At 43.8% G+C, this 20161-nt stretch overlaps 1 protein-coding gene across 1 annotated transcript in view; it reads left to right on the plus strand.

Annotated features, from left to right (window-relative positions):
* The first annotated feature begins 3157 nt into the window (after positions 1 to 3157).
* The window catches only part of LOC144598677 (beta-1,4-galactosyltransferase 4-like), a 34624-nt gene continuing 17620 nt past the window's right edge, over positions 3158 to 20161 (plus strand). The window contains exons 1-4 of the mRNA XM_078408929.1: positions 3158 to 3252; positions 8857 to 9252; positions 9972 to 10204; positions 10869 to 11056. Coding sequence (XP_078265055.1) covers positions 9009 to 9252; positions 9972 to 10204; positions 10869 to 11056 — 665 coding nt within the window. The 5' untranslated portion in view covers positions 3158 to 3252; positions 8857 to 9008. The remainder of the gene's footprint in view (positions 3253 to 8856; positions 9253 to 9971; positions 10205 to 10868; positions 11057 to 20161) is intronic.

Here is a 20161-nt window from a genome sequence, read left to right on the forward strand (position 1 = left end):
CCAATTAACCTACATACCTGTACGTCTTTGGAGTGTGGGAGGAAACCGAAGATCTCGGAGAAAACCCACGCAGGTCACGGGGAGAACGTACAAACTCCTTACAGTGCAGCACCCGTAGTCAGGATCGAACCTGTGTCTCCGGCGCTGCATTCGCTGTAAAGCAGCAACTCTACCGCTGCGCTACCGTGCCGTATAGAAACATAGAAAATAGATACAGGAGTACGCCATTCGGCTCTTCGAGCCTGCACCGCCATTCAATATGATCATGGCTGATCATCCAGCTCAGTATCCTGTACCTGCCTTCCCTCCATACCCCCTGATCCCTTTAGCCGCAAGGGCCACATCTAACTCCCTCTTAAATATAGCCAATGAACTGGCCTCAACTACCTTCTGTGGCAGAGAATTCCACAGATTCACCACTCTCTGTGTGAAAACTACTCCAGAATCCAAAGAGTTAAATTTTTTTATCACTAATGCATCCACTATTTCTGGGGCTACCTCCTTAAGCACTCTGGGATGCAGCCTATCTGGTCCTGGGGATTTATCGGCCTTTAATCCATTCAATTTACCTAACACCACTTCCCGACTAACCTGGATTTCACTCAGTTCCTCCCTCTCATTTGACCCCCGGTCCCCTGCTATTTCCGGCCGATTATTTCAAACTCTGTTTTGATCTTTTTTTTACGCACATTTCTGTTTTTGATGGTTTGCTGGATAAGGTAATCTCAAAAGGAGATTCTCTCATGGAACAAAAAGTTAGCTCATTTTCTGTCATGAGTTCCTGACCACCCTTTTCTCTGGGGAAAACTGCCAGGTTATAAAGTTAACACAATGGATGGATTTCAAAAGTGTTTTCTAAGTTTAAAAAATGGAGCAGGAAGTAATGACTATTGTGGCCACACAACCATTGAACAAGATCACTGATGATGAACCTTGTATATGTTTCTATCTGATCCCCATCTCCTTGATTTCCACAAGAATATATATTTTAAAAAAGTATTTTGCTCTTAAATTCTACAGTATTACAACTCTGAGTACCAACATTTTCCTTTTTGCATCGCAAAGGAGTAGCCCTTTCAAAACAGTGTAGATTCAATGATTCAATGCCTAATGCAAATCTTTTCTTTTTTGCATACGTAAAGAAGCTTTTACAATTAGTTTTCAGTAGCCCTCACGTAGGCATTGAATAATTGAATCTACACTGTTTTGAAAGCCCCTATGGGTACAGGGACCAAATCTGCATTCATTACTCCAGATATGGACTCTCCACAGCCCTGCCAATAACATTCATCAATTGATTGTAAAGTGGTTTGGGACATTAGTGGATATGTAAGATGCTATATTAATGGAAGTATCTACCTGGTAAATAAGTAAATTATAGAGACATTATTATTTTTTCAGTACATTACATTGGGATGTGATCCTTTTGCTTATGGATTAATATCTGCCTGTTATTATTGACTGCTCTACTTTGTGCTTGTTGAGGTCCTGTACACCTCACTGGCTCACTGAATCAACCCGACTCAGTTGTTGCAGTCAAAGATTTTGCAAGAACTCTACATATTGCTGTTGACCTTGCAGTCACTATTCAACTGCAGAACCATCCTGTTTCAATCTGAGGGATGTGCAGAGTAATCTGGTCCAGAAATGAACTTGTGAAAACTGAGAGACAAGTACTTTGGTAGACATTGCAGTAGAAAGAGTTAAAAACACATTATAATAGCCTATTGTGTATTCATACCTGCTGCTGTAATCATATCTCTAAACATGCCTGACTGCTACCAGTATTACAGCTTTAAAAATACCTATGCTGTTTTGAGGAAATTGAGAGCTTGATTTGCTGAATCACATACTGAGAGGAGGGTCCTTCTGATAACATTCTCTGTGGCAGGCAGCACAGACACCTCAGTGATTGCCACAATCCAACAACTCCATCTTTTTTTAAATGGATACAATGTTGGTATCTGAGGTACCCTGGTACATTCTCCCCCTTTCTAGATATGGATGATCTATATATCTAATGTAGGAAAATAACTGCAGATGCTGGTACAAATCGAAGGTATCACAAAATGCTGGAGTAACTCAGCCGGTCAGGCAGCATCTAGGAGAGGGAATGGGTGACGTTTCGGGTCGAGACCATATATATATATATATATATATATATATATATAGCGAGACCCGGTGAGCGGAGAGTCTTGGCAGGCGGCAAGGCAGGGCACAGCGTAGCGGCGAGAGAAGCCTGGTGAACGGCAAGGTCTGGCCCAGACTGGTGATGCTGGGCGAGTGGCGAGGCCAGGCGCGAGGCAAGTGGCGGGGCAAGTGGCGGGGCAAGTGTCACGACATGTGTTTTCTGGAAAAATGTGAGGCGAAATCGGAATGGCAGAAATCAAATAAGAAGGCGGAAGCTTTCTGCTAAATTCAGAAGGGTTTGCAGGTCTGCATGACCTCGGAGGTCTTCCTCCCTCTTGGCATGATATTAAAAAGAGATAGGTATTGATCAGGTGAGGGGAGGGGGGATAAAGTTGGTGGAGGGGGGATGGAGTGTGAGTGGGGAGGGGGGGGGATAAAGTTGGTGGAGGGGGGATGGAGTGTGTGAGTGGGGTTCTTTAAAACAACCTTAACTCAATTTCAGTTAATGTGGGGGAGTTTTTAAGGGGGGGTTATCTTTAACAGCTCAGCAGCAAATAAAATCTTTATACAAAAACTCTGTTTGTTCCAGAACTACAGCCAAAACGGTACACGATAGCATGACAATTTTAAGCCCACCTTACCATCGTCCCGTGGTCTTATTGGAAGAAGTTTCATTGAAATAGGTGTAATGTGGCGGTCCCTAGGGATCAGGCCACTCCTTGGGTCAGCCCCCTCGTCACTTGACGGACAGGCGTAAGGGGTTAAAGGTCAGCCCATTGGGAGGTGTGGTTCATCCCTAGGTGGAATACGCTGTGAGCAGGAGCTCACAGCCTAATAAAGACCGTTAACTAAACCTGCCTGGCGTCCTGCCTTTTCTCTGGCCTCCGCCAGGCCACGACATTGGTGACCTCGACATTCATCACGCGTCGTGATGTATCGCAGTAATGCACAACCCGGTCCTGCCGACCTCGATGCCGTCTCGCTCAAACTCCCGACCCTGTGGACCGAAGAGCCTGAGGTCTGGTTCCAGCAGGCAGAGGCACAGTTAGTTGTGCGAGGCGTGACCGTGAACGAGACAAAGTATTTCTACGTCGTCGGCGCCCTGGACCAGGAGACAGCAAGGTGAGTAAAGCCCCACCTGACCGCCCCCCCCCTGCGGCTAACAAATATGCGGGCATCAAGGACCTCCTTATCAGGAGGTTCGGCCTCAGCGAGGCTGGTGGTCAGCCCAGGCAGCACCACCTCCCATACCGCTGGAGGCCACTGGAGGTCGCTGATGGGCATCCCAGTCTGCACCACCACCGGTCACCAGTAGAGGGGGCTGGTGCTATTATCACCGTCGCTGGGGACCGAATGCAAAACAATGTCGCCTACCTTGTGCCTTTCCGGGAAACGCAGGGGCTGGCCGTCAGTGATTCCTTCGGCGGACGGCCAGATCCATCGCGTGTTCACTCGGGATCGCCGCACCGGGGGTCGGTTCCTCGTGGACACTGGAGCAGAGGTGGACACTTGCAGGGAAGGGGCAAGTGGGGGTGGGTAGGGGGGATGGAGTGGGTCAGTGGGGGGAGGAGGAGGGATAAGGGGGATTAAGTGGGGGGTTGAGGGTGCTACACCAATACAGGAGTGGCTTTGGGTCCAGGGCTTACTCAGTGACATGTTACCCATGAAGTGATAGATGAAGCTTAAAACATTCTATTCAATTCAAAATATGATAATCCAGGAATCTCTTTCAAGCAATGACTTTGATTATTTGGAAATTAAGATGTCAGTGTCGCGGTCATAGTGTTCTTTTCACTCTTAGTTTCTGAGATTTGTGTATTAATGGCAATTTGATTTTGTAGTTGCCATATGCTGCCTTGTATATGGATGTTAGTTCACTGTTTAAATACTCCATTAGAGTGATAGAATTTATTTTTGAAATTAATCAAAACCTCATGATTAAAGCAATGCATTGTTGTTTCCTGCTTTAAGCAATTTGTTTACCATTATTACCTGTAGACACAAGAAACTGCAGGTACTGTGTAGAACCCAGAGTGCTGGAGTAATTCAATGGGTCAGGCAGCATCTGTGGAGGACATGGTCGATGTTTTGTGACGAGACCCTTCTTTATAGACTGACATTATTGCATGTTGAGGCAATGATAGTCCTGAGCTCTCTGATACACATCCAATGGTGTATTTCTTTTCCTAATAGGATATATAATAAACATATTTGTATGTTTCTGTGACATTGAGGAATTGACAATTGATGTCTTTGAGTTTAATTTAATCCATATTGTTTTCAACTTTTAAAATGCTATCCGTCAAATCTCCCTAAGCGTAGTGGTTCAGAACCTCTGACTCTAGAGCAGTATGGGATATTCTGTAATGTGTTCTGCCGTGAAGGCCACTGTTAACAATTGGAGTTAAAAAATTAATGCTTTTTAATATTATTTATTACTGCTCACCTAGTCTCTGTAGATTAACATTGTATTTATAAATAAAGTGTGGAGTCAGAGCATACTTTGACCATGGAAACGAATTTGCTTTTCTGTGATGCTGTTTCTGAAGAGGTATGCATGAGTCTGGTAAATATTTAACTGTACACTTCAAAGTCAAAGTCAAAGTCAATTTTATTGTCAATCCTCAGCCAGTTTACACAGACAGAAAATCGAAATACCGTTTCCCACAATCCCGAGGAACAAAGTGCATAAAACAAAAGGCACAGCAAACAACAATCAACATAAAATATAAAATATAAAATATAGTCACTTCAAATTTTTTTTTAAAAAGTGTCTGGTGCTGGATGTGCGTGTGTGTGGGGTGTTAAAGTCCAGGTCCCATAGGGGCAGGGGAGAGAGGAGGAAGGGAGGGGAGAGAGTTCAGCATCCTGACAGCCTGGTGGAAAAAACTGTTCTTTAGTCGGGTGGTGCTTGACCTCAGGCTGCGAAACCTTCTCCCTGAAGGCAGGAGGGTGAAGAGGCTGTTGGAGGGGTGGGAGGGGTCACCCACAATGCTCAATGCTTTGCGGGTGAGGCGGGTGGTGTAAAGGACCAGGAGTGTTGGGAGTGAGGCGCCAGTGATCCTCTCAGCAGTGTTCACTATGCGCTGCAGGGTCTTACGGCTGGAGGCTGTGCAGCCTCCGAACCACACAGTGATGCAGCTGCTGAGGATGCTCTCGATGGCACCTCGGTAAAAAGTGTACATGATGGGTGTGGGGGCTCCCGCTCTCTTCAGTTTGCGGAGGAAGTAGAGGCGCTGCTGGGCTTTCTTGGCGATGGACGTGATGTTGTTGCTCCAGGAGAGATCCTCGGTGATGTTCACCCCCAGAAATTTGGTGCTGCTCACCTGCTCCACAGCAGCACCATTGATGGGATGGACCACCCATCTCTAGTTTACAGTGATGTACTTTGGGTATGCACAGCACAATCTAGTGATATTGATAGCCCCATCTGGACAAAGTGGCTTTGAATTTCTAGTTCTATTTTTTGATTCCCTGAAGAATGGGTGGAAATCTTGCTGCATGCCATGGGTAAGATCACATCTGTTCCAAAATCCATTGAGAGCAGCTTATTGATACAATCTTTGTAGTTACCTCTAAGCTATTTCTTGCCAAATAATACACAGCTTAACTGGTTGGAATCCTTTGAGTTGATTTTATAATAGCATTAAAAAGTAATAGTTCATTGATTCTTCAGTCTAATATTTATCATCTCAACTTACTGACTTCAATAATATTGCTTAATTGTATGTTGCAACGGTAAGGTTGTTTACATTTTTGTCTCCAAAGCTCTGCTTGTTTTGCAAAGTCATTTGTTTCAAAATGAGAGGAAATGAATATACAAGCAAAGATGTTAGATGTTTTTGAGATGGGAAATTATATGGTAAGAGTGCGACGATGTGCAACTAGTTGTGTTCCTCACAGCTTCAGGAATCTGTTCAATCTGTTCAATCCCCTCTGATGCTGAAGGTTGCACATTCTGACTCTAGGTTTCCTTCTGCATTCCACAGTCGTGGGTTGGTGGGTTATTTATAAATTGCTGCCAATATGTAGGGGGAGTTGGGGGAGAATAAGATTGGATTTGTTTTTAAAGGGTTGATTATTGGCACAGACTCACTCAGGGACCCATTTTCATGCTTTGCCTGTTCACGAGATGATGTGTGGGATGAGTATTGTAGCAGAACAGAGTGTTGACCAGATTCTGAGTGGAGGTTGGAGTTGGAGGGGATTGCCACAGTGGAAGCGAGATAACCTATCAAACTGCAGTTAAGTGTGTGAATTTCATAATCGATCCAGTGGGGGCAGAAACAGTCAATAAGCATATAGACACAACATGCTTGAGTAACTCAGCGGGTCAGGCAGCATCTCTGGGGAGAAGGAATGGGTGACGTTTCGGGTCGAGACCCTTCAGTCTGAAGAAGGGTCTTGACCCGAAACATCACCCATGCCTTCTCTCCAGAGATGCTGCCTAACCTGCTGAGTTACTTAAGCATTTTGTGTCTACCTTTGATTTAAACCAGCATCTGCAGTTCTCATTCCTACACGTCAGTAAACATGTGATTGAAAAAAGGCAAGAATAGTTCTAAATGAGTTGGAATCTGGAAAAATGTGGGAACTCAGGGTGGCGAGGGAAATAAGAGATGGTGGCCTTGTAATAATTGCATAGTTAAAAGTATTAAATAAGAGTAATGTTGACTAGAGATAGTGGTGGGTTGTTAATTACATGAACTGAAACACGTGGTATTGGTATTGATGAAAAACAAATATAAATACTGAAAATTATCTAAATTCACATTGAGTATAAAGTGTCAGTACTGATGTTGAGAATAGATGAATTGTGTTCAGGGTTGATGCCAAGATTCCCCATGTGTATGGGTTTGCTTGAATAAAAGGCCAGTAATAAGTATTGAATTGGATGCTTTATAGCATCTGGAATTATGTTTCAGCCCCTCAGCCAAACCACCCAGCCTTGGGCATGCTGAGGGGAACTCCATTTACGAATGTTATACGAAATGGGTTGACTAGAAATCCCGTTGAAAATGACTTTGCAAACTGGACCAAGGTGAATTAGTAATGGTAAGAAAGGAATTATTGTGCTACATTAAAACAAAAGACGAGGCGAAGAGAGAGTAGATGCTCGGGATATCAGTGATGGTCTTGAAGTATGCAACCTTGTGCTGTTGCAAACAGAAGTTAAGTTTAAAAGAATTTAAACAGTTGTGGCAGATTTGAACAGATTATACAGAATGTGTGGCAATTGAAAAGGGTAGAGAATATTTTTTTTAACGTGATTTGTGAAAATGTTGGATCAGTATTGGAGATTATCCAAGTATATTAATGATTAGTAAAGTTTGTGGCAACAGAGTACGACATTTTATACTCAAAGTGAATTTAGATAATTTTCAGTGTTTATATTTGTTTTGTTCTGAAATAAAGTAATTTAATGGTTTGAACTTTGCAGATCTGCTATTCGATATTTCTGTGGTCCTGTTTCAATTTTTGTAATTCATACAGTTCACTGAGAATTTTTTTTAAAAACTTTTGAAGAGCCAAAATGGTCTTTGCCATTTTCAAGCAAACTCTGGGATTCAACAGAATAACATGGAATACTTTTTTTAATGAAAGGAAAGGTCTATTTGCCTTCAAATGCCATTGAGCATCTCTAATTTTTGCTTCCTTCAATATTTGATGCCTTTGAAGTAAACATAATGTATAAGCCCAGAACTGGCTGACTGCATGTGCAAGGCTGGCACAGAGGATGCCAGTGGAAACCAACGTCTACATTTCTCCCTTTTGGGCGGACATCAAACTGCAATGTAGTCATCGCTTGATGCGTTGTGGGAGTAAACTCCACTTGAGTTTGCACCAAGGTGGAGGAAGGAAAAAAACTGCTGCCATTGTTGTTTCCACAAACAACTGTCTGAGAGCTGGATTAATGCTCTTATGATTGAATAGGTAACCAGCAGCATTTTTGGACTTCTGTATTACCATACTTGAATTGTATTTGTTTACGCCATTAATTTTGGGGAAACTAGCAACTTAATATAGCTACTTTTGCAGCCACTGCATCGTGCCTCTACTCTTGTCTATTCGCACCCTAAAAATGGGACTGTAGGAGAGAGGTCAGTGCTTTATTGTTTTGCCGTGAATGAGTTACAACAATATTGCATCGGGGTTTGACTTTTTACCCATACAGCTAATTTGTTATGATGATGCCATCAATCTCATCCTTATTCTAAAATTTAAAAAAATTAAATCTGTATTAGAATCAAATAAATAATTTGCAATCTGGATAGCACTTTGTACATTTTGAAGATTGTTCCATGTGCAGTAACTTGTTTAGAAATATTAGCATTTTTGGAGGCATTTTCAAAAGCCAGTATGCACATAATTGAATCCTGCAGATAGTGTGACGAGGACTATGTAAACAAGTATCCTAGGTTTTGAATTTTGGTAATGTTTAAAGTGAACAAGTTTGTAATATGTCATCCTTATCACTTCCCTGTTTTTTGCTTGTAATTAAATGAAATGTTGTTATAAATAGCACTAATAATTAATAAATAGAATTGATTGAGTTTTCAGAGTAAAGTTCCAGTCTTGGTTAAACTACATAAGTTATTCTTTTTGAGATAGAATCCTTGGTTCTATAAATTGCCATCCATTTTGCAGCAGAAATATTGTTTGAAATCTTTTCTGTGAATGATGTGTGTTATCTCAATTCATTCCATTTTGATTTTTGTCTTCTAGATTCAATGACTAGCAGTACAATCTATACGTTGGACAGTGCGATAATTAGACGGAGAGACTTGCAATAGAGATTTCACAATATTCCTTGATCACTAGTTGATATATCGCTCATCTGTGATCCATTACCTCCACTGATCTACAATTTTATTACAATGGCATGCATTTCGACAACTAGAGGTCTTTCAGGATTCAAGCTTTTGCTAATTATTATTAGTTTTGATTCTATTGTAATTTGGATGATACTGAGTTATGTGGAAGTCAACTATCAATCTGTGATGCAAAATTTTTGGAAGATGACAAGACTGGATGGTGAAAGGATGACATCAGGGGTAACTCCAACAATAACTCCGTCTCCAAATTATCTGCCATTTTGCCCACTTTTAACACCACACTTGCGTAAGTATAGGGATTTTTTTAAATCTACGAGAAGGGAGGAAGAACTTGCAGAATAATTTGGTTTGGAAACAGACAAGTTTATGTAATTTAGTTGGTGAGGATATAGTGAGATATTTCATATTGGTGCAGGCTGAAATAGAATGGTCATGTCAAGAATCATAGTATTAATTCATGAAGTATTGTATTTGTTTAACCAGCAATGACTTATAATTGGGCAGACTTGACCATACTGGCATTATTAAAATAGAAGGAAAAATAATCTGCATTGTTCATTAAAACTGGGGGATGGGGAGTGCAAGGTGCTGTTTTGAAAATCCTTTTCAACCATTGCAATTCCTCTGAGTTCTGCTGTTATAGTTTGGGGAAACTCTGCAGCCAATTTGAATATGTAGAATATTTTTTTGACAGTTTGAAATAACCAGAACATCATGTCGACTATTGCTGTTTACGGAAAAAAATCAATTCCAGTGAATGTTTGAGGGATAAATATTGAATGGATTTGGATTTCTCTGCTTATTTTCAATAAAGTTCACCTTTGTGCCTTTTGGAGTGAATTGTAAGCCTGTGAATTGAATTGAAAGAGCATACACCAAGTGCATGGTGATCATCAATCACTCGTTTACACTAGTTCTATGTTATCGTACATTTGCATCCACTCCCTAAACATTTGTTCTTAATAAATAATGGGATAAACATTTTTTTAAATTTAATTCTTTTAGGTGGTTTAACCAAGTTAATATTTGACGGACAACTCACCTTGGAACAAGCTCAGAAGAACAACCCTAAAGTACGGAATGGGATGTTTGCCCCTCAAGAGTGCCATTCGCTTCAACGTGTGGCCATACTGATTCCGTTTCGGAATCGGGAAAAACATCTCCTGTATTTACTGGATCATTTGCACCCATTTCTGCAACGGCAACTTGTAGATTATGGGATTTTCATCATTAATCAGGTACTTAATAATTAAAGAGTCCTGAGAAGGCTGTAGTTTGACCCTCTCAAATTTACACATCAATTTAACCATAGCATTATATAATTGTAATTCAGTCTTGATGGACATTTAGTTTTATTAAGTTTGGTGATAAATTTAAAGCCTGAAAGGTTTTTCTTGCTAAATGAATATCTATAAATTGAGTTTCTTAAATGAGGAAAGGCTTTCCTTTTGTCCTGGAGGTGTTGACTTTTGTTTGGAAATGGGATGAAACATTTTTGTCCTTTGATTTCTGTGCCTACTGTTGTGCTTATCAATTCTTTTCTTAACTCTTAATCTTCCTTTACTTCCTCCCATCCTGCTTCATTCCACGTGTTTCCTTATTTTCCCACGGTTACGTTCACATTTATGGGTTCATTACACTATTGATGTGAAAATACACCTACAATTTTGCATTATGTTTGTACTGGTAAAATCTCAACAGATTATAAATAATCATCATACGAATCTCTAAATTTTAAAAAAAAATTGACATTGGCTTGGTTTTTATAGCTAGTAAGATGCTTGTTGCTAGCTCACTTGGTAGGAATATGGGAAGCTATATATAAGCTGTATATTATATGTATATGTTTTTGCAGGGAGCCTAGTATAGATGAGGCATGCTGATTGCCTTTTGCTCCATTAGGCTGGTAATGGTGTGTTTAATCGAGCCAAGCTATTGAACGTGGGTTTCCTGGAAGCAATGAAGGAACGCGAATGGGATTGTTTCATTTTTCATGATGTTGATCTTGTACCAGAGAATGACTACAACGCGTACCTCTGTGACCGTGATCCAAAGCACTTGGTTGCGGGTTGGAATTCTACTGGATATAGGTAGGTGGAAATGACAGAATCTCACATGTTATTTGAATGTGTCTAAATGGAAAATTGTATATGCAACTAATAAAAGATCTCAATTTGATTCAGCGTGCTGATTTGATGAAATGCAGTAAAAGGCCAAGGTCCAATTTTTGCAAAATGGCATGAGCATTATATCAGTGATTTTTAAAAAAATTGAACCCCATTGTGAAGTTAGTCAGAGAGAGGGAGATTACGTGGAAGCAGGCCCTTTGGTCCACTGAATATCTGTCAACAGTACTCTTAAACCCATTTTGTTCAATATTCTCACCAACGTCCCTAAATTCTGCGGCTCACCTAAATACTAGGGACAATTTACAGTGGCTAATTAAACTATCAACCCACAAATCTTTAGAAGATAGGATGAAACCAAACACCTGGAGAAAACCCCATGTAGTCACATGGAGAACTTGCAAACTCCACACGAACAGCATGCAAGGTCAGGGTTGAACCTGGGTCGCTGGCACTATGAGACAGCAGCAGTCCTAACTTCATCATTGTGCTGCCTTAGTTGGAAATAGGCAGGTGACTTCAACTAAATGTTGTCTATCAAGTGAATTATTAGAGAACTCAAAGTAACAGTGTATATAAACCAATGAAAAATGGACAATTTGCAGATCTGCTATTCATATCTATGTAGCAGACAAGAAGGAGACTGATAAATTTGTGGTGACTGATGGTTGGTAATATGTTACACTCATGTAGTGGACATTGGGTAGTACCAGTCTTAGAAAATCATTGCATGCTAAGGCACTGGATTTAAGAGGAAACAATTATGACTTTGAGTTGTACATCCTGCAAGCTGGGTATGTATCTATTACTTCTGAAGGATGCTAATCATTTGTCTGCTGCTGCTCCACTTCTGTTTTCTCCCAATCCAAGAAAATAGCAGTAACGGCACCTGCAATGAGGGCAAAGTCCCTGCAGGAACCTTTACTAAATTTTCTTAAGACAGAAGGAGTCTGTCCGGTTGGGTTCATTAACTCTATCCATTGCCTTAATTGCTGCTTGCAACTTTTAACTGCACTTTTAGATATACTGTCATGTGAGGTTCCCACCATTTTTAAGTGAATTGTAGTGTTGGTATCACACCCCGTAGCTTTTGGAATTTAAATTGTTTAGCAGTCCGTCAGGATTGAGGCAATCCATGGAAAATAAACCAGATGAATTTAAAGCTAGATTGACTTGCCTCAAAGAAATGAGAGACTGCTGTGTACTTTGTTTCACAGAGACATGGCTCACACCTGACGTACCTGACTCTGCCCTTCAGCCCGAGGGCTTCCCCCTTCATTGGATGGACCGTACAGCGTCTTTGGGCAAGATTAGAGGTGGTGGTGTCTGCTTTCTAAATAATACCTTGTGGTGCTCAGACGTGGTAGTCCTGGCGAGTTCTTGCTCCCCGGACCTGGAATATCTAACTGAAGTATCGTCCCTACTACCTGCCAAGGGAATTCACCTCCACTATCTTGACAGCAGTTTACAAGGCTCTCCCTTGTCCATTTTACTTGTCACTTCCTCAAAAAATTCCAGAAGATTAATCAAGCATGATTTCCCCTTCGTAAATCCATGCTGACTTGTTACTGCGATCCAAATGCACCACTATTACATCTTTAATAATCGACTCCAGCATCTTCCCTACCACCAATGACAGGCTAACTGGTCTATAATTCCCTGCTTTCTCTCTCCCTCCTTTCTTAAAAAGTGGGATAACATTAGCTACCCTCCAATCCACAGGAACTGATCCTGACTCTATTGAACATTGGAAAATGATCACCAATGCGTCCACGATTTCTAGAGCCACCTCCTTGAGTACCCTGGGATGCAGACCATCAGGCCCTGGGGATTCATCAGCCTTCAGTCCCATCAGTCTACCCAATACCATTTCCTGCCTAATGTGAATTTCCTTAGTTCCTCCATCACCCTAGGTCCTTTGTCCCCCAGTAGATCTGGGAGATTGTTTGTGCCTTCCTTAGTGAAGACAGAACCAAAGTACCTGTTCAACTCGTCTGCCATTTCCTTGCTCCCCCATAATAAATTCACCTGTTTCTGTCTTCAAGACACCCATATTTGTCTCAACTATTTTTTTCCTTTCCACATACCTAAAGAAGCTTTTACAATCCTCCTTTATATTCTTGGCCAGCTTACCTTCGTACTTCATCTGTTCTCCCCGTATTACCTTTTTAGTTACCTTCTGTTGATCTTTAATAGTTTCCCAATCCTTTGGCTTCCCGCTCATCATTGCTATGTTGTACGTCTTCTCTTTTATTTTTATACTATCCTTGACTTCCCTTGTCAGTGACGGTCGCCTTTTACTCCCCTTAGAATCTTCCTTCCTCTTTGGAATGAAATGATCCTACATCTTCTGGATTATTCCCAAAAATACCTGCCATTGCTGTTCCACCGTCATTCCTGCTAGAGTCCCTTTTCAGTCAACTTTGGCCAGTTCCTCCCTCATGCCTCCACAGTCCCCTTTGTTCAACTGTAATACAGACACTTCCGATTTTACCTTCTCCCTCTCAAAGTGCAGATTAAAACATATCATATTATGATCACTACCTCCTAATGGTTCCCTTATCAAATCATGTTCATTACAAAACACTAAATCCAGAATTGCCTTCTCTCTGGTAGGCTTCATTACAAGCTGCTCTAAGTATCCATCTCAGAGGCACTCTACAAACTCCCTTTCTTGGGGCCCAGAACCAACCTGATTTTCGCTGTCTACCTGTATGTTGAAATCTCCCATAACCACAGTAGCATTACCTTTGTTACATGCCAATTTTAACTCTTGATGCAACTTGCACCCTATCTCCAGGCCTCTGTTTGGGGGCCTGTAGAAAACTCCCATTAGGGTCTTTTAACCCTTAAAATTTCTCAGTTCTATCCACAATGACTCTACATCTTCTGATTCTATGTCACCCCTCGCAAGGGACTGAATTATATTCCTTACCAACAGAGCTACCCCACCCCCTCTGCCCACCTGTCTGTCTTGTCGATAGGATGTTACCCCCTGAATATTCAGTTCCCAGCTCTGATCCTCTTGCAGCCATGTTTTTGTAATTCGCACAACATCATACATACCAATCTCTAACTGAGCCTCAAGCTCATCCACTTTACTTTTTGTACTTTGCATTCATATGTAACACTTTTAATTCGGTATTCACCTCTTTTCACACTGATTCCTATTTCATCCTGACCGTACTCTCATATCCCTTCTTGAACTGTCCGTCCCATTAATTCAGGTGTATTTCGGAACTTTTCCTGTACTCTCTTCCCCTTTAACTCCATCCTTACACTCCCAGTTTGTCAATCCCCCCCCCCCGGCTATTTAGTTTAAACCCACACGTGTAGCACTAGCAAACCCGCCTGCCAGAATGTTGCTCCCCCTCCAGTCAAGGTGTAACCTGTCCCTTTTGTACAGGTCACCTCTACCCCAGAAGAGATCCCAATGGTCTATAAATCTAAATTCCTGCTCTCTGCAACAGCCCCTCAGCCACATATTCAGATCCCCTATCTCCCTGTTCCTGCCCTCACCAGCACGAGTTACCGGAAGCAATCCAGAAATAACCACCCTAGAAGTCCTGCTTTTCAGCCTTCTTCCTATCTATCTAAACTCACGCTGCAGAACCTCCTTCCTCTTCTTCCCGATGTCTTTTGTGCCTACATGCATAACCATTTCCGGCTGCTCACCTTCCCTCTTGAGGATGTTGTGAAGTCGGACTAAGACATCTTGGACCCTGGCACCAGGGAGGCAACATACCATCCTCGAGTCTCGCCTGCTAGCAGTAAATTCCTAGGAGTAAATATCACCAACGACTTCTCCTGAACCACCCATAATGAAGCAACGACCAAGAAAGCGCGCCATCACTTCCTAAGAAGGCTTAGGAAGTTCGGCATGTCCCCAACAACACTCACCAACTCCGACAGATGCATCATAGAAAACATTTTATCAGGATGCATCACAGTTTGGTTTGGGAACAGCTCCATCCAAGATAGCAAGAAATTGCAGCTAATTGTGGACGCAGCCCAGACCATCACACAAACCAACCTCCCTTCCATTGACTCCATTTATACCTCCATTTATACCACCCTGGCCACCCTCTTCCCTCTCTCATCGGGCAAAATGGTGAAAATAGATGTGTGAAAATGCAAATCTCCAGATTTGGAGACAGTTACCTCCCAGCTGTTACCAGGTAACTGAACCATCCTACTGCTAACAGAGAGCAGTCCTGAACTGCTGTCTACCTCATCGGAGACCCTCTGTCTATCTTTGATCGGACTTTACTTGCTTTACCTTGCACTAAACTTTATTCCCTTATCATATATCTGTATACTGTGTATGGGTTCGATTGTAATCATGTATTGACTTTCCACTTGCTTGTTAGCACACAACAAAAGTTTATCACTGGACATTGGTACTCTTGACAATTAACTCTCGCTTGCTTGTGTGTCAGACGACGTTCTGCCATCGCTTTGCCACAGCCAGTGCCACATCTGTGCCTCTGCGGAGATCGTCAGTAAGTGGGCCATTGTCTGTACCTCTCCCTAGTTGCATTTGTCAGAGTCCGAGAAGCCCCACTTCTTCAGGTTGAGTCCGCAGCATCCCACTCCTGTGCGGAGGTGGTTTAGGGCTTTCCAGTTAGTATAAGGCAGGTGGGGTCTTGGTGCCATCTGTTGTTTGGTTTTGGTACCTGGCACGATTGGCTCTAGTTTCATGAAGCTGTTCCGACTCTTCAAGCGTTTTTGTCATGTTAGTGATTGTGCAAGGGGTGACGGGGGTCTGTGTTTGCATTGAAGCGTTCTACTGCAGCTGCCCGATCACATCTTCGAGATGGTTCGCCGATGCCAGCCAGCTCGTACAGATGTGTTAAAGTTCATTTTCTCTAGATAGACAATACAACAAAGTTAGTGGTAAAACAGTAAAGTCTTTGTTACGCCAGGCGGGAGTGAGGAGATCAGCACCGGGTGTCTTCAGACACCCAAGCTCACCTCGTGTCCCACTCACCGAAACAAGGGACAAAAGGGTAGAGTTATATCTTTTTCTTATCAGTGAATGAGGTGGCACCACTCACATTATGCCCATACAAGGTAGTGAAAGACCATGTCCATATAAGGTATTGAGAAGTCATCAGTAGGTCAGTTTTTTTTTAAGTACATGCTGCACTTCTCACGGTTAGGCACAGCTATATCTTTTCTCTGCTTAGCTAAGGCGTGTGCAACGGGCAAGAAGAAGCCGGCAACCATTTTGTGTATCTTTTCTTTTTTAAATACTTCAACTCTTTCAGATGTGCAACATGTGCAGATGTGCAACATTTCAGGCATCCTGTGATTTTCCTGCAGGGGGTGTTCAATGCAGAGTCCACCTTGTGTGCATGTTTAGAGCGGCTCCAGACGGGGCTTGCATATTCTGCCACTGAGAAACACAGCGCCAGGTGCTGCAATGCGGATTGTTGTTGGGTCACTTCCAAATGGGCTGTTTCCAGTTTTTCGATGACATTGTTCCGGGTGTTGCCATTTGCCTTGGTTTTCTCAACATGTTGGCAATATGATAACGTGCGATCGAGGACCACATCTTGGTACTTTGGGGCTTTGCAGTGTTCCAACAGGACACCAGTCCATCGCAGCTGCAGTTGGCGTTTCGCACCCCGATTCTGGAGGTGGAAAGCTGCGCTTTGCATTTTTGTTGGGTTTGGACGCAGGGAATTCTGTTGGTAGTATGCTGTCATATTCTGCAGAGCAGCCTCTAGTATGGTCTCAATCTGGATGAAGTCTGAGGATTGTATTACGATGCATAAGTCATTGGCATACAGAAACGACCTAGTTTTCGGGGTGGTGGGTTGGTCATTGGTGTATATATTGAACAACGTTGGGTCCAATGTAGGAATTAACTGAACGGAACTGACTCTGTTCTTCTTCGTCTTCTTGCGTTTGAGGCAGCAGAAATTATGTAACGCCCTCCAGGCGCTGTAGCCAGTGCAATGTGCTATTGTCGAGGGCCGAGAGGTCTACCCCTCCACCAGGGGGATGGAGGACAGTGCAGTCAAAAATGCCGTGCTGCGCTGTTTGCTGGTCTGCTCCACACAAGCAGGCTGCTGATGGACGCAACCCCCAACAATGCACGTTGGCATTGACCCGGCCGACCCCTGTGCGGAGCCGGTTAAGGGCGACCCACTCTTTGCGGGGCATGTCCGAGCCGGGTGGGGCTGTGGGGTTCGGTGCGACAGTGAATTGAGGAGGTGGCGATGTCTGTTCCCAGCTGGTTCTCCATGCTCCTAGTATGTTGAAACCGGAGCCACAGAGGGGCGCTGCATGATGGGAGAAAGGGTGATGAGATGACAGGCGTTGAGGTCCCAGTTGCTGTGAATCCTGGGCGAGGTGGTGCAAAGGATGTTTGGTGTCCAATGTGGTCTTGCACACCAGCCTATGAGTGAAGAACTCTCTGCGAAGCTTGTCAGGTGCGATATCTGCGAGCACCGGCAGGAGATCCGTCGGAGTAGGGCGTAGGCAGCCGGTGATGATCCGCATGGTGTCGTTGAGGGTGGCGTCTAGCTTGCTGGTATGAGCGCTGCGGCACCATGCTGGGGCGGCGTACTCAGCGGCGCTGTACACGAGTGCAAGATCACTGGTTCAAAGAATAGATGTCGTGGCGCCCCATGATGATCCGGCCAAGCAACGCAGGAGGTTGTTCCGTGCCGAGACTTTAGCACAGAGAGCTTCAAGGTGTTGCTTGTAGGTCAGCTGCCGATCTAGATTCACCCCGAGGCATGTAGGAAATGGGTTGTAAGGTAGGGGTGACCCATTGAGGGTGACGGTTAGCTGGCGTTGAGCTTCCTTGTTGTTCAGATGAAAGGCCGTTGTGGTGGTTTTTGCCATACTCGGGTTTAGTCCCCAGGTCTTAAGGTAGCCCGCGACAAGTTCCATATCCGCCGAGAACACATCCTCAACATTTGACCAGCTCCTGTCCGAGTGCAGTAGGGCCAAGTCATCTGCGTATCCATACTGGCGCGAGGTCGTGCGTGGCAGATCGCTGATATAGAGATTGAAGAGCATGGGGGCCAGTACCGAGCCTTGGGGGACTCCGTTTCTTAGGCGTCGCAGTCGGCTAGATTGTCCGTCGCTGGTCTTGAGTACAAAACTGCGGTTGGCAAGGATGTTGGCAAGGAACTGCACTAAATGGCGGTCAGGGATGGTTCGGAGGAACTTCATCAGGCCCTGGTGCTACACAGTATCATAGGCGGCGGTGATGCCCGCCTTGTCACCCTTTTCGAAACTGTCTTCGATGTCATTGGTCAGCTTGACTATTTGGTGGGTAGTGCAGTGTCCACGCCGAAATCCAGCTTGTTCAGCGGGTAGTTGAGGGTCAAGGATTGGATGGAGCCGGGCCAGGAGAAGCCGTTCGAGGAGCTTGTAAGGGACACGGAGGAGTGAGCTGGGCCGATAGTTCCTTGGGTCGTCCGCAGGCTTGTTTGGTTTTGGTAGTGCAATGATGGTGGCTTTCCACCAGATCTTCGGAACTCTGTGTTCTGAAATGGCTTTGGGCCAATGTAGGAACCATATTCTCCTCCACTGATGGAACAGCGAGTGGCTGACAAGTTGAATGTGTGGCTTGTGGGATGATCTACTCCTGCAGTTTATTTTTTCTCAATACCATGCCAAGTATTCAGTTTTTGTGGGCCAGCCAGAGGATCCCAGGGAGATGTTGGATTTCTTCAAAGAAGTTTCAAACATGTCCTTTGATTTTTAACCATGTCTGGTTAGTCTGTTTTGGGAATCTGATGTTGAGCATGTGCACGGTGTGACCTGCCATTAACTAAAGCGGGCAGTTAGGGAGAACACGATCAAAGAAATGTAAAAGCTGTGAAATTCAGAGATAGAGGAAATGTCTAGCGTCCATCTAAGCTTGTAAAATTTTCCATTTTATCCTATCCAACCTTGCCTCTCTTTCTGCAACTTAGAACAAATTTATTTTCTCTTTCCCTGACAAAGGATCTTTTGACCTGAAATGTTATCGTGAGCATCGAGCATTGTTCCTGTGAGCATCGTTCTTATGCTCACCTGGATAAGCGGGGAAGCACTGCGAGAGTCATGTTTTGTTTACTTCAGTGCTTTTAACACCATCCGGCCTGCATTGCTAGGGAGCAAACTGACCAAGATGCAGGTGGATGCTCCATTTGTGTCCTGCATCACCAACTACCTGACTGGACGACCGCAATATGTCAGGCTACAGAACTGTGTCTCGGACATGGTAGTGAACAATACAGGGGCCCCACAGAGGACAGTCCTTTCTCCCTTCCTGTTCACCATCTACACTCAGACTTCAGATATAATTCGGACTCCTGCCCCCTGTAAAAGTTTTCGGATGACTCTTCAATTGTGGGTTGCATCAGTGAGGGGAGGGAAGCTGAATACAGAGGTGTAGTCAACGACTTTGTGTGGTGTGGTCTGAATCACCTGCAGGTCAAAACAGACAAAACTAAGGACTTAGTGGTGGACTTCGGGAGGAGAGGAAAACCCCTGTCCCCCGTCTCCATCAATGGTGTGTATGTGCAGTTTACCTCGGAATACAACTACCTTGGAATGTACCTGGACAGTAAACTGGACTGGTCCAGGAATGCTGAGGCCCTGTACAAGAAGGGACAGAGCCGCCTGTACTTTTTGAGAAGGCTCCGCTCCTTCAACGTCTGCAGTAAGGTGCTGCAGTTGTTCTACCAATTGCTGGTAGCCAGTGAAATCTTCTTCGCTGTCGTGTGCTGGGGCAGCAGGGCGAAGGCCAATAGGATTAACAAACATCAGGAGGGCTGGCTCTGCCTTGGGGCGGAGATGGATTCATGGGAGATGGGCTTGGAGGAGGATGCTCTTCAAACTGCGGAGCATCTTGTACAATACAGCTCACCCCCTCCATGACAACTCTTTGATGCGTATAGGTAGTACGAGTGTCAGGTGTTACGAGGAGAAAGCAGGAGAATGGGGTTCGTAGGGAAAGATAGGTGAGCCATGATTGAATGGCAGAATAGACTTAATGGGCCGAATGGCCTTATTCTGCACCCATCTCTTATGACACACCAGTCAACCTGAGGAGTACAT

This window comes from Rhinoraja longicauda, chromosome 12 (genome assembly GCF_053455715.1).
Source record: "Rhinoraja longicauda isolate Sanriku21f chromosome 12, sRhiLon1.1, whole genome shotgun sequence".
Classification (NCBI taxonomy): Eukaryota; Metazoa; Chordata; class Chondrichthyes; order Rajiformes; family Arhynchobatidae; genus Rhinoraja; species Rhinoraja longicauda.